The sequence below is a fragment of the Natrix helvetica genome (assembly GCF_964273705.1).
Source record: "Natrix helvetica genome assembly, chromosome: 1".
Taxonomy (NCBI): domain Eukaryota; kingdom Metazoa; phylum Chordata; class Lepidosauria; order Squamata; family Natricidae; genus Natrix; species Natrix helvetica.
The window spans coordinates 68,308,146-68,335,253 of record NC_138548.1 but is presented as its reverse complement, the minus strand read 5'-3'; the positions used below and the strand labels follow the sequence as shown (position 1 = coordinate 68,335,253).

The window sequence follows — 27,108 nt, the reverse complement described above, 5'->3', positions numbered from 1 at the left end:
TTCTATTGGTAGACTATATTATTTCTAGAAAACATTTTGTGGAACAATAGGTTTCCTATATTTTAGTTCAGAGACAAAAACCATTGGATTTAGAGCTGTCAGAATTTTTTTAAATCCTGTGGAATATTAGATTTTTATTCTTATACAATGAACATTTCTATGAGCAGGAAATGTGAAAAGAAATATAAATGAATTTATAACATCACATTTTCAATATTAAGTGAAACATCTCTCAATCATCATCTGTGCTAAAAATACTAAATGCACATTTGGAATTACTTGCATGAAAAGAGGAAAAGCCAAAAGCCGTAATATGAACAATTGTCTTCTAATTATTTTAAGGACATAAGAGCTGATACCACTGAAGTGTTTTCAACCTTATTTTGTTTCTTCTCATAATTTTGCAATACAATCATGATATGGCATGAATAGTGGGATTGACAATTGTTGCAGATTCTCAATCATCCAGGTCATGGTTGTCCCAAAGGTGCTTTTCCAACAGGCAACCGGACTGTCTTGGTTTTTTTTTTCCTTGAAAACATTTCACTTTTCATCTAGGAAGCTTCGTTTGTTATGATTGAATGGTGGGGAATGGGTTTGTTGCCTTTTGGAAAAGCTCTTTTGGGATGTTGCATGTATTTATTTTAAAATATACAGGCCTTGAGGGAGGAAGAGACATCATATGGTGTCCATCTTGCATGTACTAAGTATATATCTCTCCAAATTACATCTTACTTCGACTACATTAACTGTTCCTTGGTATTCTGCCTGTGACTCAGATTGGATTACCACAAATGGTTGAGAGACAAAGCCTGCAATTGCTAGGCAACTAACAGAGTCCCCCCCCCCCCATTGTCCACTGCAAAAATTACAAATGAGGCAAAAAAAGCAGAGGAGGTACTTAGCAACGAAGTGATAGTCAGGGCAATTTTGCCTTAACAGGAAATAGAGAAGAGTGGCTATATAAATTATTTTTGCATAACATTTTCAGCAATCCTAAATGCTAAATGGAGATGCACGTTCCTTCCATGGCACTTGAGAAAACTCAAGTTAGGTCAAGCTGGAATTATGCATTTCAACAACCATGGAGCTGCTGAAAATATTAAACATGTGATAGAGCATTATTGTGCCGACAGCATACTTTTAAGTGGCACTGCCAATTAACTGAAGCAAAGGCACTTTTTCCTATAGGGAAGTGATAACTCATTATGGTTTGACTATCTCTGTATGTTATATGGAACTGATAGATAATGAGAAAGATTTGCTTTAAAGGAAATAACAACATAGGAAACACAATATAGACAATCAATAAATACAGTAATGTCTGCTTGAAACAGACTAAAGAGTTTCAGTAAAGAAGCTTGATCTATATTTAATGGCACCTAGCTGTATCATCTCTTATAACAAACACAAGAGGAGCTAATTCTTTTTTGTAAAGCTACATTACCAGAATCTTGCAAGTCTGAAGGTACAGACTCCCCACTACCATTTTTAACTGCGTGATCCATTAGAGTGTTTCCTTCGTAAGTTTCTCTCTCTGGCTGGGGGCTCCTGGCTGTCCTGTCTGATTGTTTCTTAGGCAGCATCTCTTCCCATTGTTCCCAACAGTCATCCACACATTCCACTACAAGTTCTGACTCACAGTAGATGCAAAAACTATTTTTATATAAAGGTTTTTTAAAACATTTTTATCATAAGTAATTAAAATGCTAATTATAACATCATTCCAAGATGCAAAACTATTTTAATACTTTGCACAACACTGCATTATTTTGTATAGTGATCAGATTGCTAATCCCAAATATTTTTGGGTGGAATGAAGCGATTTCAATATTAATGATTCACTCTTGAAGACTATTTTTCTCTGCAAATTGAGTCAACCAACCCTAATGACTTCCGCAAATGCATGGAGGTTGTTAACCAACTGATGTGTCGTGTGTCTGCATTTGCTAATGATAGTAAGTCACAATGAAGGCACAGATGACCATTAAGTAAAATGGTGAATTGGACACATCTGTGAAAGAAAATTATAGAGGGATGTGAATCCCTTTTCTATTGATAGTCCCATCTTGAAGAAACTAGCTCTGATTCTTGCTTTAAATTAACTTTCTGTGCTGCACAAGAATAAGGCTTTTTTCTTAAGAAAAAGAACACAAAATCTGTTCTTAGTAACAATCTCTCAAAAAATTGCTAAACTCACATCTATAAGAATAGCACAAAATGATTAGTTAGCTCTATAGATGGTCAAGCATTATGCAGGCAGGTACTTCTGTAAAAGGCAGGTGTGCAATTTCTCCTACAGCCCAAACCAAAATGATTTTTGCCAGGGAGTGATTAAAGAGAAAAGGAGAGGGGTAAGGACAATAGCAGACCAGAGTGTCTACTAGAAGATGGGCAAATCCTAATTCCTGACAGTACATACCAAAGCAACTGTTTAGTGAAGTATGTCAAGCAATGTCCATACTCAGCAAAAAGGATGAGAGGAGAAGATCCCACATCCCAACTAGAAAATCTAAGAGTGATTACAAACTGCTTCAACTAAGGACTGGATATTTGATGGGGTATCATCATGAAACATGGTAGAAACAAAGTAGACATATTGTGGTTAGGAGCAAAAGATAAAGAACTTGTACACAAAATCTTCTTTGAAAAATAATCTTACAAAATTTAGCAATCCTTTAGCAACTTTGCTTGGTTCAGAGAAAGGCTTTTTCCCATTTTCTCTGTATATCCCTTTACTTTGTCCCTTCTGGCAGCTGTCCATCTTTCCTTATGCAGAATAAATTCTGAAGCATGTCATATAGAAAAACGCACATTTAATTCTCAAGCTACACATTTCAATTTAATGACAGAAACATATTCTTCTAAAGTAAGACCACGTCCTAGACAAAACTTATTTTGTTATTCAAAATTAACCATTTAAACGAGTTCACATTTTGCTATCATAGCCTTTCAACTCTTTTTACTCTTGTTGCAAACGAAAATAGGTTGCCATAAACATTAGAATCTAGTAGAATAGCTTGCTTTATGGAGTCTCGAGAGCTCCACCACTGGAAGTTTTCAAGCAAAGGTTGGAAAGTCATCGCTTAAAAGTGTGATATGAGGATTTGTACTAAGGGATGGGCTAGAAGACTTCCAAAGTCCCCTTCAACCTTATGATTCTCTGTTTATTCTGTACATTTTGGAGAGGAGCACAACATGGTACCTAGTACTGATAGTACTGAAACCATTCACCTTTATCTCAAGACAGATTAAGATGCAAAAGAGGAAAACAGAAGTATGCAGATAAGATAATTCAGCTAATCAGAATGAATATCACTTCCTCTAATAATGGATACAAGTAATTGATATTAGTAGGGGGGAGACGTATTGCCAAGCTTGGAAGAATTGCATGATTGACAAGGCTGTGGTGGTGATAGGCACGATGGTCCCTATAATGGTAACATAAGGAAAAGAAAATGTTTATGCTCAATACCTTTGAAATGCTGTATCACTAGAAAAATAAAAATGGAAAATTGGGAGTTGGAGCAGAAAGCCCTGTCTGAGCTCTTTAGAGACGGGGATGGTTAGTTGGTAGAAATGCTTAAGAAAAGCATTCCTAATTGAAAGGCAGAACAACATACTGCAATATTGAACTACAAGTTCACTTGTACCACCATAGAAGAAAATGCATTTTTCCAGAAAACTAATGGCAGATTTTCAAGCCATTCTTTTGAAATTTTTGCTACCCTTCTTATGCATATTTAAAGAGGAATAAATCCCATGGAAATAAGTAGGCTTTACTTTTTCATAAACATGCTTAGGAGTAGAGGATTAGGTTTTAAAAAAAAGGTCAGTGGATCTTATAGCTCTAAAAAGCATAGCTTTAAATAACAGTTAACTTAAAAATAAAAGTTCAGCAAAGACCAGCATTCTAGTCATTAGTTGTAAATGTTTTATAATAATAATAAGAAGAAAAAACATGAGAAACAATCAGCATTAAGAACATTGACACAGTGGAGGTGTTTAGGACAAGAATAAATGGAATGATTTTCATGCAGAGTCTGAAGATGATATGAAAACAAATGATTAACATACCCATTCAAAAACATCTCTAGGCTAGCAAAAGTGAAAACAAAATGATAAATGAAAATTTAGTCTAACACATATATTGTTATATTGGTAGGAGTCAGCAAAGTGGGTGTGCTTCAAGTTCGCTTCTGTCAAACAAAGGAGATTCCTTTTCTGTTGCTATAGCTCCTGCCCTCTAGAATAATTCCCCCTTTCCCCCTCCCCAAATCCATTCCCACCTTGATGACGTTTCCTAAGAAGGCATGAAAAATTCAAAGATGGGTTGGATGGTGAGATTGGCAACATGTAAATTGCAGCGTATAAATTTAATAAATTAGCAATTAACAATCTGGCTATTTCCCGAGCATTGAGATGGGATGGTAGGTGAGCCTCTGTAAGATTAGTTGTGATGTGATTTTGTTTTATTGTTATTTGATCCTTCTGGATGCATAACATCTATTTCTCTTTTCTTGTTCTGCCTTTTTAATTATGTAAAGTGCCCAGTTGGGCATTCTTTAAATCAATATAAATAAATACATTTTTAAAACTATTTAGGAAAGTACTGTATTACCATAAGCAATAGTGAAATACAAACTCGGTTTTCTGGAAGTAAGTCAACTGAACTGAACATTTTGTTAATTTTGAACTGAAATAAAACTTTGATGGTGGACACCAGCCATAAAGTAACTATCCAGCAGAACTCATCGCCTTATCAAAAGAAATAAATCATGAAAACGAGGTGTGTAAAGTGTAAGTAAAGGTGTAAAATGAGATTTTGTCTAAGATATGAAATGTCAATTCTCTTTGTGTAGTCATGTTTCTAAGAAATAAACTAGCATGCAGCAAGCTAAACATAAAATCAGGCTGTAGAGAAATTCTTGCCAAACTACTGCAGTAACTTTATATAATCACATTTAGGAGACCAAAGAAAATGGTCAGCATATAAGTTAGCTGGTTGTGCTTTCACCAAGAAAATCCACCGGGATAATTAATTTAGCTGGCATGCTTCTTGTTTCATCCAGTACACCGAGAGTTCTTAGGTATTCCCTACACACACATACCTCCTTACTAACAGTGCAAAAGCAAGTATTAATAAAATATTTTTGATTAATCTCTTATTTGACAATTGATGTTACAAGGCCAGCTTGCTAATGAGGACTTAATATTTATTGTAGTAAGTGATATATTCATATGCATGCTTATTCCTTCTTTAAGAATTGGATGAAGTTCAAAGCTCTTTGGGCTAAGCAACAACTGCATGACTTGCTACATACAACAGCTTTTCACTTACATCCGCCAAAAAGATGATTAATTGCCAGCTTTCCCTGCATGGTTTATTATCCCAATTCAGGAGTTGGCAGTGCCTGTTGGAAGTGGATTGTCCCAATCTTCTCAACATAAAAACCACTTTATTGATTTTCACAGACTATCTTTCTACACATTGTAGGCTATTTAAAAATAATCAATATGTAATAACATAAGACATATAAAAACAATTTCAATGCGTTGAGTGCAATGTAAGTTCTAACAGCAACATCACTCTTAAGATTCAGCTGTGAGAAAAAGATGGATACAAGCACTACAGGTACCAGAATATCTGGTCCTGTTTTTTCGCTGAAAGAAATACACTTCCATTATTCTACTTACTGAAGGTAAAAAATAGTACAATCGGTTATCCTTTCACTAATGAAAAGATACCTGAAAACTAAAATAAATGAGAAGCTCTCCCTGTTTCTACAAGAGTTAGAAAAATAATCTCACTAACTGCTGGAAATAAGATTCAAGGGTGGTTCTCTATGTACTATTGGAATAAATTCCATTAAATTAAGCATAGCATATATCAAAGTAGATTTATATAGGATAAAACTATAAAGTCTTTCCCCAACTTTAGTTCCTGCCTTTCACAGGTCTTTCCCACAATTAGAAATGAAATTTAATTTGTAATCCTTTTTGCACCCCTGATTATTTGAATATCTGTAGTTGTTGTCCACTCAATAGCTGCATGAGTATTAAAGATTCTGTAATATATATTGCCGTTCTTCCTCTCACTACGTAAATACAATGGGAAAGGGCACATCCATTAATCCTTTGCTTAACACTTGCCTATTAAAAATCACATGAGTTTTTCCCTAGACTCTCAGAGACGACCAACCTTTTATCCATTCTAAATTCAATTTTATAAGAGATTTTATGTGAGATTAATCTGGGCTGTTTCACTATTTCCAGATATATTCTGATGTCAAAACATTTTTAATTTATTCTTTATCTCTATTGATCTTGAAAAGAGCTATCAGATAATCATTGTGTGCTCCTTCTGATCAGTAACTAAGCACAGAGCACTTCCAGCCATTCAGTGTTTGCTTCTTATCCTTTCAAGGTGGACAATCATATTCATTCATCCCACTTCTAAATTCCCGCCCCCCATAAATTAGAAAGCAAATTACTAGTATTTCCTCTTTTAAACACGTGTTTTTATGCACATGTCCATTCAGTGTTTATTCCTGTTTCACAAGATTCCAGTGACAGTACGATAAGGCAGGTTGCTAAAAACAAATAAGTTCCCATATATTATACATTTTCAGATTTGTCTGCTTACCATAAAATCTCTTTTGCCTTCTCAACTCCTAGGGTTGACCTACAAACTTCTGCATTTGACCTCCTTTTACCAAATAAGCAAGTATGCAACTGCTGTTTCAGAAACAGGATTTATTAGCTGAAAGCAGCAAAGCCCCATTCAGAAATACAAAGTCACTGACCCAGGGAAATTACCCACAACTGCAAGTCCCCTGTTGCATGTTCTACTGAAGAGTGAGAAAGGAAGGTTGTATTTATTTAAACCCAATTCATTTGACAAGATGATGGGATGCATGTAAGCAATCTTATATGTATATTCTGCAACGTATATAATGTATATGAATTGTTTAATCTGAGATTAATTTTCAGAAAGGGAAATTAGAAGTTGGCTCCACTGAACAATCTGTTTAAAGGAAAAGGGTTATGGTTAGGGATAAAGACCATTCTTTTTTAATAATAAGCCCAGGAAAGCATGAACATTCCCGTCAAAGGGTTTTGTTGTTGTTGTTGTTGCTTTTTGGTAATCATGTACTATAGTAAATGTGCAGTAATTTATTATTTATTCATAAAGAATAATTCTGCCGGCATTTATATTTGTGTGCTCTATTTTTTTGCTTTTGAGAACTCTCATTTTCCAATGCATGGTTTGTCCATCGCAACTTGCCTTTTCTCTAACACTGATTTGGACAGGTGTTTTTTAGATGAGGGGTCCCTAAACCATGGGCCGCAGCCCAGGTGTGGGTTTCTGCTGGCATTACTGCTGGTTCGATGCACGTGCGATTTTGCTCTGTGTGCGCGCAGTTGCCTGTAAATAGGTCTGTGCATGCGCAGAACATTTTAAAAGGTTTTTTTAAAAAGATGTTGTGGTGACCGAGGAACCGGTTCAGGGGTATGGCGAGCATGCTGTCCCTACCGGTTCGGCGACCCAGTCGTCATTTCCACTATCGGTTCCACTGAACTGGTGCAAACTGGTAAGAACCCACCTCTGCTGCAGTCCACTATCAGACCATGGCCTATTTGGAACCAGACTGCAAGTGGCAAGCCAGCGCACACAAGCGCACACAGCTCCACTTCTGCAAGCAGTGGGCCAGTGCATACATGATGCCACGCAGTAACGTGAGCGGAGCTGTGCACGTGCCTGTGTGCTGACTGCCTGTCACACCGCTGAGTTCCCCTTAGCCCCCCGCCCCGCCAGGCTGCCAAGCCAGAAAGGTTGGGAGCCACTACTTTAGGTGCCTTATAACAACAAAACTTTCGTGATATGTCCTCACAGGAAAGGTCATGTATGTAAATACACCCTCTTTCCATGTTTCTGCAATGACTTGCTTCCTTAGGTTGTGTTTATTTCACAATTAAGTATGTAAATACAAATATGAAAATAGTAAATTAATTTTGCAGTGGGAAAAAGAAAAGAACAGCTTCCTTGATAAAATAGACTAGCTCTTATAAAAAGAGAAAATTTGTAGCTCAGTGTTGAACTGTGAGGTCCTTGGTACTCCCTGAGCTAGAAGATATTATCTAGTTTGGTAATGAAAGATCTGCAAGAAAACAACAGTTGGGCAGCACCAAAGATTCCATAGACTTCAACCACAGAGGTTAGAGAATTCAGCAATTTAGACAGAAATAAGGAGCTTATTTAAGTTTCAATGTATTCTGACCGTCATATTCCAGTTTTGATCAAGATTTGTTTGCTGTGTAAATACACAAAATATTTTTCTCAGATAACAAATTGATTTTTTAAAAAATCAAACATACACCAGATTATAGAAAGTTAAGTGTGGCTGAGCAGCAATATATCAACTGTAAAAGTAGTCCCACTGAAGTTTTGGTAAGGCTTTATTTTAACAAGATGAAAAAGTTTGAGGGAAGTGCCTTTTTTTTAGAGGGGGGAGACTTGCTTCAGGAAAATAGAATTAGGCAGAAAGCATGGGAGGCAGATTGAAATGAGATCCAGGAATCTTAGAGTGGAAATAAAGTTAGAGAAGGGAAGCCAGAAGAAAGAGAAATAGAGGGAGTAAGGTGGCTAGCAAAAGTTGGGCAGAATGGAAAATGTTGGAAAGGATATGGAATAGTGGCAGGAGAAACAATACCTGGAAGAGGCTTTAACCTATTCTGGGCTTCAAATTGTGGATTGGAAGTCAAAAACTATGATCAACTAGTAATCAAACATAATTTCTTTTTCCACATCATCCATTCTATAGAGAAAAAGAGGGATTCACCACTTAATTATCAAAGTGGGTAAATCTGAAGTCTCAACAAGACTGAACAATGTTACTGTGATCCAAGGGTTGACGACCTCAGTGGGAAATGTATTGATTTTTCTTTATTTTGATTGTATAATTCATATAAAAGTAACCAGAGCAGCTTAGTTATAGTTCTGTTTCTGTTGAGTTGTTTTTAATTGGTGCTGAATTTCTCAGGAAGAGATTAAAAACTGGCTTGTCTTTCAAATCATTCACCCTGGGTGGAATCCATATGCTGTTGATTTCCCTAAGATCAGAATTACTAGGCTCTCTTCACATAGAAATCTTATTCTGCTTTTACACTGGCTAATTTCATGTTCAAGGAGTTTCTACATAGATAATCTGATCAAGATCAGAGGGTTTTTCTCTGAAACTCACAGTCATCAAAAGGTACCAATCATTTCAGCAATTACATGAAATTTCTATTGCAATGTTTAGCACCCATATCATTTACTTGTGTATATGAAACCTTTAGCTTCCATTAAATTCATGTATTATAGAAAACCAGTTTGGTCTAGTGATTAAAGCACCAAACTAGAAAGCAAGACATCATGAGTCTAAGTTCCACCTTAGCATTGTAAACCATCTGGGTGACTTTGGGCCAGTCACTCTCTCTCTCAGCCCAGCCACCTCACAGAGTTGTTGTTGCTGTTGTTTTCAGCGGGGAAATAGGAAGTTTTGGATCTGTTTGTTGCCTTAAGTTATTTGTAAAAATAATAAAGGAGGGATACAAATATATAAATGTATTGGCTTGAGCCATTTCTTCAAAGACTTAGTTTCAGTTTATGCAATTATATTTTAAAGCAGAAGGGGGAATGATACAAACTATAATTCAAAACCTCTTCTTATTTGAGTGCAAAATATTACAAAAATAAATTTACCAATTTAATCTGCTCCAATGATTTTGACAGAAAAGTAATGCTAGTCTGCAAATGACCTACATTCAACACAAGTCAATTTATACACATTTTGGATTGTCAAAGGATAGCTGCATCTCCAAGCATATGGTTCACCTCGCATTAGCTACTTGCATTCTGGCAATGACTGAGAGCTGAAGAAATGAATATAGGTAGTTTTTAATGTGCTGTATATTTTGTAGCTGCATAACCAATTAAATGCACTTGTACTGAAATTTAAGGCAGGTTGAATTTGAGATTTCCAAACAAAGGAAAATATTGAAAATATTATAAAACTTGTTGTTAATAGTCTTTATTTTGAAAGGCTTCTGGGTCCACAGGGGAAAGTAAAAAGTTTGCTTTTGTAAGACTGAAATTTCACAATGCCAAAGGAAAACAATTGTACTTACCCCTTCCCTGGAAGTGTCTCTTGTGTGGGCAAGCATTTCCTGGAGGGCTCTGACAGATAAAGACTGCTCCAGTACAAAATTACAGATGCAAAGATCAGGAGGGACATACTGGGGAAAAAAATAACAACAAAGATCACAGCTTTCTTTGTTTTTGGCTACAGAAGGTTTACTCACTGACGTCAGTGTAAGGCTTTTAAATTAGATCAGTTAAATCAGTAGATAGATTAATCCATTATACGTCCGTTATGCACATTCACTTTATGCACCACAAAATAAATAATGAACCGACCTTACATATCCAAGCTGCCTTTCTTAATATGACACACTTCGTATGTACTGGGCTATGTATATTTTTATTCCCAATCCATCCTAACTGCACTGTGTCCTATGCTTTGAACAAAGGCCTTGCAAAAACACTGCATATAAAATACAGGTAAACAACGGGTATATAAATCAATTGCAAAAGCAAAAAAAAACCAAACCACTTTTTATTTTCAGGTTGCGTCCCATCCCAAACAATGTAAAAATAGCAATAAGAAGCATTTCAAATGTAATTAGATTATGCAAAAGACCGGTAATAAAAACAAGACCGGTAATTTGGAAAAAACTATTTTTAACTATGAAACCTAATAAGGAAGATGCATTTCCTCCATTTCTATGTTAGACTTGCCAAGGTATATGATTTAAGTTAAAACTCCATCCCAATGAAAGGGATTACAGGGTCATTAAAAGAAAACAAAATGGTTTAAGCTATTTTGGGAATTTCTCTGAAAAGATCCTTTAAGAATAACTAACAAATAACTAAGATTTTTAATCTCAAGTGTTAGCACAGGTAGCCTTATTATTAATAATTTGCTGGCCTTTCTTGCTGGCAAGTTGTAATTAAGATATTAATCATAATATTTCTTTTCATAGCTTTTCTTTTTTATATAAACATTCTGTATAGGAATGTCATAAATCAACTTTCTACATAATAGTTAAGATTGATTGTTTGGGGGAGATTTACATGAGAAGGGATGCAGATTCCTTCATGCTCTTTCTGACAATCAATTATACTTTTTATTTTCAGATTAAGTCTAATCCCAAACAATGTAGAAATAGCAATAAGAAGCATTTCAAATGTAATTAGATTATACAAAAGATCAGTAATAAAAGTTGATGTGATTGGGGAGAGTGGTCCCTCAAATATCCTAAGCCCTACGTCATGTAGGATTTTAGAGGTCCACACCTTGAAATGAACCTGGAAGCAAACTGGGAGACAATGCAGCACATGGAGCAGAAGTGTAACTGGTTCTGAATACAAACATAACTGCATGTGTCATCATATTTTGCACAGTCGAAGCTTGTGGATGTTCTTCAAATGCAACCCCATGTAGAGCTCATTACAGTAATCCCTATGGAGGTGTCCAGGGCATGAGTGACTGAACATGGGGTTTCCTGATGTAGGAATGGCTACCGCTTGCACCCAATTCAATGGGACCTCCTAAGCATGACTGCCACCTGGTCTTCAAGCAGAAGTCATGAATCCAGAAGAACCTCTATAGAGTAAAGCATCTCACACTGATGTTTCTCCCATAGTTTTAGATAAGATATCTATTTTTTTTTCACTCCCAGAATCTTGGAAATATATAATGATGTCTTTTTGAATAACACTTTAATGAACATTTTATCATTGTGATTTTCTGGAAAGATTTCCCTATCCAAATTATTACCCAATTTCTTTGTTAAATACAGATGCTAAAATGTAGACTGCGACTCTGGCATAAAGACCTGAAACTATGATATCTTTGACAATTCATCTTATGCAATTTCAATTTATAAAAATGTGTCACAAGTAAGCTATTAGACCGTTAACTGGATTTTAACTACTCTATCAGATAAATTAGATTTAATAGTGTTTATCTCACTGGGGATGAAAATACACTGATATGGTGCAGGCTGAATTTCTAGAGCATGTCTTGCATAATATATGATTCTTATTTTCTTTAATTGGATTAAAATATGTATTTTAATCTATCTCCCAGGGTTACTATAAATGGAATTATATCTTCACACATCCAGATGCTTTATAGAACTCATCAAGAACTCTACTATCTTATTAATTCAATTTTGGAGTCACTGATCTGTTTTATTAAGCAATTGAAGGACATTTTGGACTTCAAAACAGCTGCAGTGGAACATAAAATTGATAATATATGCTGAAATTTTATGCATTATTGACAACTATTAGTATTGTTTGCCAAATTTATAGATATAGCACAAAATTAATACAATGCTCAAAAATTGGGGAGGGGAGGATTCTTTGTTGTCTGAATTATTCTAAAGACTTAATCCAAGGAATTTTCTTTATTTACTTGTTTATAGAGGCAATTATTTCAAACTATTTCACATTATTAGAATCAGGTGTCACTGACATTTGTTCTAGGATTCTCCTATTTTGAGTTAACATTCTTACAATTGTTATTATGACATAGGGAAGAGAAAAAAGGTTTAGATATCATAATATGATTTGGAATTAAAGAACAGAATGTATCATACATTGATTGTTGTTAAAACATTAGTTTATTCATTCATGAAGATTATACATCACTTTAATTCAGCTGGACAGTTTCCACTTGAACACATCCAGAGAAAAACCTGCCTCTATTCTGCATAATTGGCTCCACTATCAAACTGCTTTTAGTGCCAGGAAATGTATTTTAATAGTCTGTTGAAGTTCAATTCTCTAACTTAAATCCTAACAGTCCTGTACTATGGAATCAGGAAAATTAGGCTACATATTACCTTTAGTCTTGTGTAGAACTAAGATTCTAGTTCACTGATAATCCTCATTATCTTCCCTAAACATGTTCTATTTATTCATGAAATGTGGTGTCTAGAACTGAACACAATATTCAAGCTAGATTCTAGTCAATGCAAAATAAAATAGCACTGTTAGTCTTCTCATTTGTTCATGAACTAGAAAAAAGGCACAAAGAAAACCAGGAATGCTAGTTAAAATTCAGAATGTTTGTTTGTTTGTTTATTAAATATATTTGCACCCATCTTGTATCTAAACAACTTGGGGCAGCTTACAGCATTAAAATATAGAAATCCTAAAAGATAAATATTTCTAAAACAATAAAAATTGAATTATTCCTTTTTTTAATTTCTGTTGTTTGGTAGCAACAAAAAGTCTAAAAGTTTATGTTCAGCGTTAAACTTATGAAGGAGATTGCAGAAGGAACCTTAAAGTTAATATCTTAGGAAATAAATCAATATTTGGAAGTAGAAATAATAAAAAAATAAGCAATCAGGAAAATCAGTTCTCCACATAAAATAATTTGATGATAAAATAATACTGGAAGTTACAGAAAGGTTCATCTAGCCATCCAGGTCTCATTTATCCATCCAATGCAAATCTGCCATCTTTATCAGGTATCAGGCACAATAACACTGGGGAATAGTATGAACAAGTTTTCTTGTGAATGATGATTTTTTTTTAACAGGCATTAAAATTATACTATTTATCTTCCATTTTGTAAAGCTGTTCTGTGCAATGTATGAATGTATGACAATCAGATTTAATTAAAGTAGTTTAATAAGCCTGGGAAAAGAGATAGGAGTGGATAATATTAATTACATGTTATTGCAAAATAATTTCCAAGTGATTTGGGCCTGTTAGGTTTATTACCAATTTGTGAAATAATTATTCTTAAATATCTATGTTAGGCTATAACCTTTTATTTTACAGTTTTATCTATGGCATCATGTTCTTTGTTTTAATTTAATTGTGATATTTTGGGGGAACAAAATAATTAGTGGGAAAAACCAGAAAATAACAGGTAAGCATAAGATTTATTTTAACCTTGTTATATTGTCTACTGTTAATATCATTTTTTACTTCAATTAGTCATCTAACATATATCTAAATTTTAGCCTTCCTAAGAATATCTGTCACTATTAAAGTACACTATTGTAAATAATATAAGTGACTATAAACAGGTTAAACAATCACAATGTTTCCGTTTAATTTTTCAGATAAAAGTGAAACAGAAACTAAGAAAAAGTAAACTGGCCAAATCAATTTCAAGGTGGGTTGAACCCAGAGGTGGGTTCCTACTGGTTCACACCGGTTCGGTAGAACCGGTTCGTCAAATCTACCGAACCGGTTAGAAGAGGCTCAACCGGTGGACCCTGAAGTAAGTTCCGGAATGCTTGCCCCGGCCCTGTCACTGGCTCGCTCAGCCCCGCCCATCCGGAAGCCACTCCATTGCTCGCTCCCCCTGCCCGTCCACACTATCCTAGCCCCACCCACCACTCACTGATTGGCTGGCTCACCAATCGCCCCACCTGCCTCTAAGAACCCTATCTAAACCCACTTACCTTTTTTCCTGCTTGGCTCTCTATTTCTGCCTGCCGACTCCGAGAAGGTAAGTAAGCTGCAACTAAGCGTGGGGCGGGGGGGCTGCACTATAAGCAAGCCAAGTGACCTTTTGTGGCCTTGCAAGGATCCAGGGCTTGCTTATAGCGCAGGGCATGGGGGTGGGGATGGCAACGGGAGTTTATGCGGCATGGCTGGTGTCTTTGACAAGTTTGGGGACCTTTGCAAGGTCCCCGGACTTGCCTAAGATGCCTGGCCGCCAGAAAGCACGGGCGCAGGGGTGGAGATGGCAACGGGAGCTTACACAGCACGGCCGGTCTCCTAGGACCTCCTAAGCGCCAGCTGCATGGCGCAAAGTGCCATCTGTCTCCCCGTGCTCAGAAAAGCAATTCCGGGAAGGTGCTTTGGTGGCGGCAGGTGTCCTAAAACCTGCCCACTAGCAAAGGACTTACCGGGCTTCCTTTTCTGAGCACAGGGAGACGGGCAGTATTTTGCGCCATCCGTCTCCCCGTGCTTAGAAAAGCAACTTTGAGAAGGTGCTTTGGTGGTGGCAGGCGTCCTAAAACCTGCCTGGTAGCAAAGGACTTGCTCGGGCTTCCTTTTCTAAGCACAGGGAGATGGGCGGTATTTTGTGCCCTCCATCTCCCCGTGCTCAGAAAAGCAACTGCAGGAAGGTGCTTTGGTGATAGGACAAAAAGGAGAAAGAGAAGGAGAAAGAGGAGGTGGAAGATAGTGGGATCCTTGCTGCTTTCTGGGCTTGGTGGTTTTCTTACAGACATTTCATTACCAAAGTAGGTAACATCATCAGTGCTAGAAGGGAGTGGGGTTGGGGGGGGAGGAGGAGAAGAAGTAGAAGGACAAAAAGGAAAAAGATAAGGAGGGAGGACTGTGAGGTCCTTTGGTGTTCTCTGAACTTGATGGTTTTTATTCCAGTGGCTTTATCTTTCCTGTTCTTAGGGTTAGGGGAAAAAACTGGTTTCAACTACAGTCTTTTGGGGGGAAATTGTTATTTTTTGGTGTTTTCCTGGCACTGTCATAGTTTGTGTGTGGGGGTGTGTAATATCCCGCAGTTATCTACACATTAATAATGATCGTACTAATAATATTTCCTTATACATTTTAGTTTCCTTACATAATTGGTGTTTTCTTTCATACTTTTAGATTTCTAATTGCTGTTTCTGTTAGTTAGCAATTGATAAAACAAATCCCATGTGAAAAAGTATTCGAAGACTTCTTGATTTTAATTGTCAATTCATTCATTCCTGCACATTCTAATATTTATTCATTTTCATATCTTTGTTTTTTCCACTGGTGTGCAAACATATCTTTGTTTTTTCCACTGGTGTTCAAACACAATTCCAGCAGCTGTTAACATGTGTAAAATTAAATATGTATTGTATTCCCTTTGAAATACAAGTAGTAAGTAGTAAGCTACTTACCTTTTGTAAGTAGCTCTTTTATTGTTTTGTGTACTTATTTTAATCTTATTTAAGTAGTAAGTGCACAAAATAATAAATTTCTTTTTTTATATCTTCTTTTTGTAGATCATCCATTAGGGCAAGAATTCAGTGACATTGTCTTGGCCACTCCCATCCGGTCACATGACTGCCAAGCCACTCCCACCCGGTCACATGGCTGGCAAGCCATTCCCACCCGGTCACATGGCTGGCAAGCCACTCTCACAAAGCAGGCCACACCTACAGAAGAGGTTCCAAAAATGTTTGAAACCCACCACTGCTGTAATCCTATGTGTGAGAGCCACGAGTCTTCGCTTAATGATCACAAATGGGACTAGCAATTCTGTAACTAAGCAACATGGTTGTAAAAGCAAGAAAACTTGTAAGCACAACTGAGATTTTACTGTCAGCTTCTACATTGTTTTGCTATCTCTGCAGATTTTGACATTTTCACAATCCATTTCTTTATTGTGGATTATTATTCTTCCATCAATGAGAAAATCAACCTACTGAGTTTTTTCCTAATTCATTGTCCATAAGTCCCAATAAAAAGAATTCTGGTTTCTTTGCAATATTAACCTTTAAGATTCTTTACATCATTGAATTTTGTAGCCAAAAATGTCTTAGTTTTCTCACAAATCCATGATGCATTGTAAATACTTTTCACATGTTCAACTCTCGTTTGAAATACCTTTGTATATTTTTGAAAATTTTTCCAGTATGTTGATACCAGTGATGCATCATTTTGAAAAATATTCTCTAAATTATGACACAAATAAATTTAATAGCAATTACCCACATTCTCTCTCAAGTGTCTATCTCAATGTTACAGCCAAAGTCAATAGCCGATATTGTTATGTAGTCTTTAACCTGTTCTTCTGTTTGAAATCTTCACAAACATTTATACTTTTTTGTTACTACACATTCATTATTTGTACACAAGTTCAAGTTACATTGTTTTTCAATTCCATTGTTTTTATCCATATTATAGCTTTCTTTTAACTCTTTTAACAATTGAAAATTATGTTCTTCTATAGTTAATTGTAGTGTTGACTTTTATTTTTCTCATTCTCTTATATTTTCTTCTGTTAATAAATCTTGATATGACTTAATTGGTATGACTTATTGACTATCTGCTGCTTCTCTTCTGTAAAATGTTTCCTGTGTTGAGGCCAGTAAAGATATCTTCAGGCATAACCCATGCTTGTATTTATTCCATATTCTCAATATAGCACTGTCACATATGTAATAAAAATTTAAATCCACCTTAACTTTATTATACCATAAGAGCCCATGCCAACCAAAGGTGAAGTTATGATATTCCAATTCTAACATACCCTTATGTTAGATCGATTCCTTCATCTAAACTAAACAATAGGTAGCACATACAATTGTAAGTCTGTATATAAGCTGCCCACCGTCTTTTGCACCCTGCAGAAGTTTATATTTAATCTTTGGTCTCTTATCCAACTATACAAATTTAGATAATTTTTTTCCAACAGTTTAAAAGATATGTGATTTTTCAAAACTGACATTGTTTGAAACAGAAGTATCATTCGAAGTAATATATTCATTTTTATCATAGAAATTCTTGCAATAATAAGCGCAACGTTTCCCATTTTAACATTTCTTAATTTCATTCTGTACGTTAATATAATTATTCTGAAATAACATACAATTCATATTAGACATAGTACTACTAGCGGTGGGTTCCTACCAGTTCGGACCGGTTCAGCTGAACTGGTAGTGGTTTGGTGGCCTGGGTCGCTGGAACCCCAGAACCGGTTCTCCTGGCGACACCATATGTGCCGCCATCTTGTTTTTTGCTTCTGCACATGCACATAACAATTTTTATTGTACTGTACATGTGGGCACAGAATGCATCAAGAGTGCAAAGCATTTGCGCACTGTGCGCGCACAAGCACACTGGCAGTAGTGGCTGCCAAACCCCACCCCTGAGTACTCCCCAGATATTTTACTTTTTTTCTCAATCTGAAAACCAGTTTTTCCAATCAGTTCTTTTTGAATTCCCAATCTCATATTTTTAACATTTTAATTTTCTCTCTATTAATTTTAAACCCAGCTAGTAGTGTAGCAAATTCCTTCACATTGTTCCACTGTTAAAAACAAATCATCTGCAAATGTCCTTAGTTTATCTACTTTTCACCTTCATCGCAGTTTTTCTCTCATCTTCTATCTCTATTAAGAACTTTTGGAGCCAAACTAAAGAGCAGTGGAGAAAGGATTAAACCTTTCTAGAGTATTTTACAGGGTTCAGTGAACACACTATTAACTATAAATTGTGCTGTATGTGAATATATATTGATTTTACTCATTTAATAAAGTTATCTCCAAAATCCATTTTTCCAAAATGTCAGCTGAATCCGCACATTAGAACACTCAACTAAACCAACCACATTATATCTTAACACCATGTGTTAATCCAGTCACTGTATTTTTTTTAAAGTGGGCATTAACTGATTTTGTTTCTCTCTTTTTTTTACCTTCATAGCTCTCAAGCTTTACCCTTTTCTGTCACTGTTGACAACTGCTCCAACAGACCAACACCCACAGAAATATTCTGTGTTCTTCCATCCTACCCTACCTCCTCCTCCTATTTAGAAGGTGCTGCTGGTTCCATTATGTTTATGTGCTCTTTTTACTTAGGCTTATACTTGCATACCCTTGCAATTTTTGGCAGCATTCCCAAACAGAACTGAGGTATCTACTGATAGCTTGCTGTGCAAGTAAGCTATAAAGAAGATGAGATAACAAACATCAGCTTCCAATTTGTCTTCGGAACTTGGGACTCTGCCCATTCCATCATCTGTCCTTCAAAAAAAAAAACACCTCTATGTTTCAATCATGACAACAGCTATAGTGGTTGAATCCAGTTCATGGTACACCATTTGCAAGCTTACATTAAAGAACAAATTAGACTATAATATCAAATTAGATCCATAATTTGCACTGTGAGGCCTTGTATAGTGGTACAATGGGGCTTTAAGCATTTGTGCTTGACAGATCATGTCCCAAAAGTGCTTTTTCAAACGAAACTGGACTTCGTTTTTCCTTGAAGATGTTTCGCTTCTCATCCAAGAAGCTTCTTCAGTTCTGCTTCTTGAATGAGAAAGGACATGCCTTCAAGGAAAAACAAACTCTAGTTGCCTTTTGAAAAAGCATCTTTGGGACAGCCACCACCTGGATGATTGAAAGTCTCCATAGACATTTGACGGTTCAATCCATGGCAGAACATTTTCACAACTTCCATGGCAGAACATTTTCACAACTGCAATGAAAAGAAAAGCTCTCGCTTCACAATTTTCTTCACATTCTGAACACCAATTCATACAGATTCAGTGTAGCTTACTCCACCCTACCTACACAATAGTTAGTTCTTAAAACAGCAACAATTACAACATGAGATCTAATTACGTATTACCCCACTCCAAATGGCTCAAACACTCTCAAAAAGTGTAGAGAAGGAACATTTCTAATACTAAAGAGAGATTAAGGGGAAACGGTCTGCAGATCTCAGCAGGAACAGCCATCTCTCACTCTGCTTTTACATCCTTCTAACTCTGGAATTTAGATCTCTACTGAACCAAATCACCCCACCAAAAACTTACTGTAGATGGCAGAGTTCAGATTATGAACACTAAGAGAAGTGTTTAGAGATCAAATGTATAAAAATGTAAACACATACTGAATATTTTAAATCAGAATGATGTCCATTGGGGGAAAAATACTAGGAAATATAAATAGTCCTCAATTTAGGACCACAATTAATCCCAAAATTTCCATTGCTAAGCAAGATGGCTGTTAAGTGAGTTCTGCCCCATTTTATAACCTATCTTACCATAATTATTAAGTGAATCACTGCAGTTCTAATGGTTATGTGTATTTTACCTGTATGTTACCTGTATGTTACCTGTATTCAAGCAGAAAACATCAAAGCATAGCCAGCTAAACAAATAGGTTTAAAAATAGTTTCTATCCTTGGGCTGTCAGATTCTTAAACACAACCACAATCACTCCACGCACAAGCGGAAATGTATAACTAGTTTTTCTTTTTCTTTCTTTTTCTTTTTTCTTTTCCCCTAATTACTTGCATTGGGATTATTCTTTTTACTATTTATATTGTTTGTATTTCTTGTCATGGATTGTACCAGTAAGGTTAAAACCAATTTTTTTGTATTTATTTTGTACAATGGCAATAAAGGCTATACTATATTTTAATTAGAACTACCAGAAGAAGCAAGGAATCAAACAGCTGGCCTGCCAGAAAAAATAATCATTGACTGATGCTGCCCAGAATTTCCATCAATTCCTCAGATGGGAAAGATATCAGAGTAAAATGATAGAAACTGCAAGCATTATGCTTAGGATATTTTTTCCAGATTTTTGATAAATTAATCAATATATCGCTATTACTTTTAATGAAACATCCAATATTTGAATAAGTTACGTATTTTTTTTCCCACTAAGACATTTTCCTAAGGATAGATGAAAGGTATGGTAACAGAGGATATCTGATCAGGCAGACTTGATCTCAGATGCAAGGATTAATCCAGAGATGATTAGAGAGTAATTAAACTGAAGCTCAATTATTATCACTTCAAAGAGCGGCAATGTTTTTATTTTATTTTTAAAAAAAACTGTTTCAAGACTATCAAATAATATATAGATAAGCACGCAATTTAAAATAGAAAGTAAGCTTTAAATTCTTAAAATTTTAATTAAGAAAAAATAAAATTTGTTTTTGTGAGATAAGACTCTTCTATCTTTTTCTCTCTTCTCCATCCCCACCTTTTGAAAAAAGATCTGTGTTGGTTATCCAAGATATTTTCTGGAACAGATATGGAGGTGACGGGGACAAAAGACAAGAAGATAGAATGGATAGTCTGTGGGATTCACTCTAAGTTTCTATCCACTTTCCAGCCCTCACTTGTGAGGACTCTTCACCCAATCTCAAAACAATCACATTTACTGAAGATGACACGTGCATTGGGATTCTATTTCAATTTTAGTAGCATACATTTAGATAAAAGAAATATTCCTTCTTCAAAGAAAAGTTTGACAATAGAATAATCTGCCAACAGAAGATGTGAAATCATCCTTCTAGAACAGTGTTTCTCATCGTTGGGAATTTAAGATATGTGGACTTCAACTTTCAGAATTCCCCAGCAAGTCAGGAGAATTCTGGAAGTTGAAGTCCACATATCTTAAAGTTGCCAGGGAACACTTCCAAAGGGTTTCACAAAGTTTTTCATAATGACTAATTTTAAGGATATTTTTGGATAATTTGTCACATTTACACATTTTGTCCATTAAAACATATTTGCTGTCTAATTTGCATTTCATCCCTCTGATTATTCAGCTCCCGTTGTTTTCACCAAATTTGAATAGTAATGCTTCTTTCAATTGTCATGAAACATAAATCTTCAGAAATAATTTGCAAGGTTAATACCATTTAAAATTACAGAAAACATAAGAAGGGAGAGTGGAGGTTTTGAAGTTTCTTACACAAAGTGCTGATTACTGGTAGAAAGGTGCTTTAATCCTTTTCTCTTTGGTGCAGGTTGATTGCCTTTTTTGCATAGTCTATAGACGTTGTTAATGTCTATGTGTCTATTGATGGCTAATTTGTCAGAGTGCCAAGTTTTGAGAAATTCCCTGGTGTTTTTGGACTTGGCCTGTTCTAGGATTGTCACCTTTTCCCTATTTAAACTATAGTTAAACCTGTCTATAAGTTGTGAAATTAAAGAATTTTCATCATGTCTTCTGACTGGTTTTCATGGATGCATTCTGCCAGTCTTCTGTCTCGTTGTTGTTATTGTTGTTGTTGTTATTTATTTCTCAACTTTGTGGTGCCCCCTTTGGGCCTGGTGCCCTAAGCATGTGCTTAGTCTGCTTAGTTGTTAATACACCACTGTTAGGTACCATCAATGCATAGTGATTATTATGAAAATCACTCACACCAACCCCAAACAGCACCAGTTTGATTGGAGCAACATAAAAATAATCAGCCACACTACCACCCACCACGCCTGGCACTCCACAATTCTATCCATAGACACATTTACCTACAACCAGCCTAAGGACCCTTAGAATACAAATCAACTACACAGGTAACCAGTAGCAGCACCGCTCCTCAACCAACCCACGCAAGCACCCCCCAACCAGCACTCACCTCCCAATGACCCTCACCTGATATAACTTCCTCTTCACAAGACCCACCACAAGACTCCTACTGATGACTCACACCTGACCCATCACGACCCCTTAAAAGACCTTCACTTGACACATCCACAAACCATCTTTTCGTATTACAAACAGTGCCATCATAACACTGATACAAAGCAGCAACAGAATAATCCAAACTTGTTTTGCCTCAAGTACTTTAACTTGATTTATTTAAATAGATTTATAAATTAATAAACAGAAATAATTTAATGATAAACATGGTTCTCTCTTAGAAGGAATTTCCCTTGATTATTTATACAGTATTCTTGAGTAAACTGGGTACATTTAAATTAAATGGTTTCATTTTCATTTATAGATAAAAGGACATAGTTGTAATAAAAAGCAGATTATATTTAGAAAATAAACTTTTCAGATATAAATTCCACTTTTCATGCAATTTGAATCATGGGATACATGGAGCCAACAACAAAGCAATTTAGAAGTGTAAAAATAACATAGATATTATCTGTCCGTAAACAATAATAAATGCATCACAAATATTTCATATTACTTTAATTTAATAAACCAGTATAAATTCACTGCTGAATTTCATTTCACAGAATTCAAGAATAACACTGTCATTAAGGCATAGACGTAGACCATTATTTGATGGGTTGCAGGTTTCTATGAAATATAAAACTTTATCTTTTATGCATGTGAAAACCATCTTCCATTTTTAATAACAAAGTCACAGTTACCAACTTTTAAGTACTAGTTTTATTTTCATTACAGGGAAAATAAGCTGAGCAGCTAGAGAGGTTTTGCATGAATGCAGGATACATTTTCTTGCTAATGCAAACAAGGTTTTTGACAACTTGATCAGTGGCTCTGAGAAAACTCTAATTCCCATGTTCCCTGAATTTGTTCATGGAGTAATGGGAGGAAAGTTGGATTCCTAACTGAGGTCCAAGTAACCTCTACTTCAGTACTTTATAATTGAAAATACGAAATACATGTACATAGAAAAAGCAATCAGACTATTACCTTTTGCTGGTTAAGCAACATCATGCAAAACACAGAAAAGGAAGTTGAAAAGATAGGCCAAATAAATTAAGGCATGAGGTTGAAAACAAAAAACAAAGAATACAGGTAAATTTGGTTTATATTAATATTGTTCACTATGGCTCTCTGTCCTTGCAAACCATGCTTGTTTCTACCTCACCTGTATACTACTCGCTATATTGCTTTTTGTTTGACTCAACTTATTCTTTTTGAGAATGTCATTAATTCAATCTAGCCACTAGTGTTCTGGCTTCCCCTTCCTCTTGACCTGTTCATTCTTTCCTTACATAGTGGTTGTGCAATTTGCTCCCCAGTCATTCTTTGTAATATGACCAAATCACCTTTTGTTCTTACATTGATAGCTTCTGTTCCTAGGAATTGTTCTCAGACTCTGCAAGCTGTTATTTCTGCATTGCCAACACTTCTGAAAGCCAGAGCTAGATTCGTGCAGTTCTTAAAGGCAAAAAACCGGCCTTTCTTACTAATGCCCTCCAGATATGGCATTTGGCCATTTTGGCAGCAATAGACAAAGACTGATATCCAATATATCTGGAGGAGATCAGATTGGAGAAGATCAACCAAGAAGTTTCATATCACTTGGAAAATGACCGATTAATAGATTAATTTAACACCAGGCCTTTTCCATCATTCTAAATCCTTTCTTACTGTCTCTGTTTCTTATGCTGCATCATAGATGACTTCAATTAAACTGCAGCATTTCTTATATACTGAGTCAGCTGTTACTGGAGCTAAGCTTTAAGTCAGTGATTTTAAAAAGATTTTATCTTTGGCAGAAACAATTCAGTGGAGTAAAAAAAGCAAATACAAAAGAATAAAACATTTTTACAAAAAAAAATTCATACTATATTAATTATTAATAAGTGATTAAACTTTATTATTTGAGAAATTAAAGGATATAAATCATTCACTTTGGTACTAAAATATGTTTTTTAATCTATGTCATGAAGCTAACCTAGAAAAAAATCTCTTGTCATTGGTATCTTCTTTTTAATATAGAATAGTAAAGAAATAGAATATACAAATTCTACAATTTATTTACATACAACAGGCTGATTGGTACTAATTCAGCAAGAAGACATCATTTAATGTCTGTTGTATAACATTACTATGGACAGCACAGATTGTGATTTGATTCCCTACCCCCACCCCAATTCCAAAAATAGTTTTCCTTGTAGATTTCCAAGGACACTCTCCTTATAAATGTCCATGTAGCTCAAAGGATAGTTTTCCTTATCGAAAATTAATGAAACTTCCATTCTTGAATTGCAAAGTCAGCTGTCAAACAAAGCCTTACTTTTTGTGAGAACACCGCACAGCAAAACAACTCGGGATTTTGCATGATATACACCTCCTACAGGAAGTGCAATAAAAATTCTAATAACCGTTTATAGATTAATGATGATTTATTTATTTACATTGATTTATACAGCTGTCCACTTCCCCAATGCGATTCTGGTCAGCTAATAAGAATTAAGCTACATTTAAATTAAATTATAATAAGAAAGGAGTCTTACTTTAGCTTCTGAGGTTGGTTCCAAAAAGCAGAAGCGATTTCCAAGCCCCTCTGCAGCCAGGCAGAACTTGCGCTGTTCTTTATGAATATTGGCTACACACTGAAGTACCGCTTCATCATCCTGTCATGAGATACAAGAAGCATGTGAACAAATTGGAAATACTTGCAAGATTTGATTGGAGATTAATTGGTTCATTTTGACAAATCTCTAAAGAAAACATTTGTTTAAAACTGGCAATGTACTCTAGATATTTTTGACAAAAATAAAACTATATGAAATTTCGGTTACGTAGTCCTGTCTTCACATTGTTATGAGGAGAGGTGTGTTAATCTATGTCATCAAAAAATTCAGGCATTTGATGTAGCTTCCTTTCTTTTTTCTACCTCCCTCCAATTTGAATCTGCAACAAAGATGATTAGGGGACTGGAGGCTAAAGCATATGAAGAATGGTTACAGGAACTGGGTATGTGTGGTTTAATTAAAAGAAGGACTAGGGGAGACATGATAGCAGTGTACCAATATCTCAGGCCACAAAGAAGAGGGACTCAAACTATTCTCCAAAGCACCTGAGGGTAGAACAAGAAGCAATGGGTGGAAACTAATCAAGGAGAGAAGCAACTTAGAACTGAGGAGAAATCTAAGGTCCCTTCCAACTCTGCTATTGTATTATTGTATTAAATCTGAATTTAGCCTACATCATGGACTGAAGTTCCCCATTTCATCATTTTTGTCCTTCACGGGATCTCTAACAATAACAACAACATTAGTTTGAATGGGGTTCCAGTTCCGGCTGTGGATCGCGACGGGCGTGCTTCGCTCGCCCCGCGTGCTCTTGGTGGGCTCCCCCTTAATCGGGGGGGGGGGCACAGGGAGCCTCGTAGGGCCCCCTGCCGAGGGGGCAGCCAGCAGGGAGTCCCCTGCGTCGGCGGCGGCCGCGGGGGAGCTCCCTGCATTGCCCTAGGCACCAGGAGGCAAAAGGGGAGGCGCGAGTTCGCGCTCTCGCGTCAAGGCAGCTGGACGAATTCGACGATTTGAAAGCTGCAGCTGCAATGTGGTGAGGTGGAAATCCCCCCCGTTCCCTTTTCAGACTGGAAAAAAAAGAATTGCCAGCTTTTTAAAACGTTCAATCTGCTCTTGGGAAGTGTGACTAGAGGGAGGGTGATTTCCCCCCCCCCTTGGAAAAGCGGCTTTAAATTGCTCTCTACCCCCGGAGGAGGTGTGGAGAGAACTGTGGAATGAAATCACACTCATAGCAAACAGCAGATGAATACTTTGCTGCAATTGTGAAAATGAGGTGATGATTTGACTTTTGTGAAAACTTTAAAAACTTTTGGTTTGTTGCCTTCTGATCCCGGTGCTGGCAAGGCAAGATGGCACACTTCCGTTGTCTTCTTGTGCTTTGAAATTTGACTCCACCCACAGAAACTGCTGGCATTTTGTCTTTGTCTCCGTGACAGTCAGAGATATTTCTTGATATACAATACCCTGGACTTGGAACAATGGATTTTATTATTTGGATTTGAACTATAGAAAAGGTCTCTATTTGCCTGGACTGCCTGCCTCACGATCTCTCTTGGCTACCCACCTTTACAGCTCCCTTTTTATTGTATTGACACAGACATCTCTGAGCTTTCTTTACTAAAATGGCACCGAAAAGACCACCACCTGGGAAACCAGGCTATGCGGGTTCTGCCCCTACATCTTCAACATCCAGTCCCAGCGGGCAACAGACACTAACATCTCTGTTACAACCCAAGCCCCCGGAGGAGGATATAACCCAACAGATGCTACAAAAGATCTTAAAGGGGCAGGAGGAATTGAAGAACCAACTAAAAGAAATGAACAAACAGCTCAGAGAAAATCAAAACCGAACGGTTCAAAATGCGCAAAGACTGGAAGTTTTGGAGGAGGGGACGGCCGAGATGAGGGGGGAGGTGAGGGGAGTCCAGAGAGGAAATCAAGAACTTGAGAACCATCAGATAAAAATGGAGTTTGAAAGAATGTCTTTTTTCCTTAGATTTCAAAATGTAATTGAGGCTGATGATGAAGATTTGAGGGAAATTATGACAAAGTTGTTGGCTGAATATATTAAAAAAGACAGACAACAGCTGGGATGGGATATTGATCTGGTCTATAGAGTCAATTCCGCCTAAGCTAGAACATACAATGTTCCAAGGGAGGTTCACATTAAATTCCTTAGAAAGACTACAAGAGATGAGATTCTGAGTGCACAAAGGGGGCAAGTGTTGAAATACAAGGATAGAGAGATAGCCATCCTGAAACAAATCCCAAAGAAAGTTAGAGATAAAAGAAAAAAATATTCGTTGTTAGC

At 36.3% G+C, this 27,108-nt stretch overlaps 1 protein-coding gene across 1 annotated transcript in view; it reads right to left on the bottom strand.

Moving 5' to 3' along the window:
* RYR3 (ryanodine receptor 3) overlaps positions 1 to 27,108 on the bottom strand; it is a 334,068-nt gene that overhangs the window by 266,854 nt on the left and 40,106 nt on the right. The window contains exons 2-3 of the mRNA XM_081937281.1: positions 24,777 to 24,896; positions 10,174 to 10,281 (exon numbers count right to left, since the gene is read on the bottom strand). Of these exons, the coding sequence (XP_081793407.1) occupies positions 10,174 to 10,281; positions 24,777 to 24,896 (228 nt within the window). The remainder of the gene's footprint in view (positions 1 to 10,173; positions 10,282 to 24,776; positions 24,897 to 27,108) is intronic.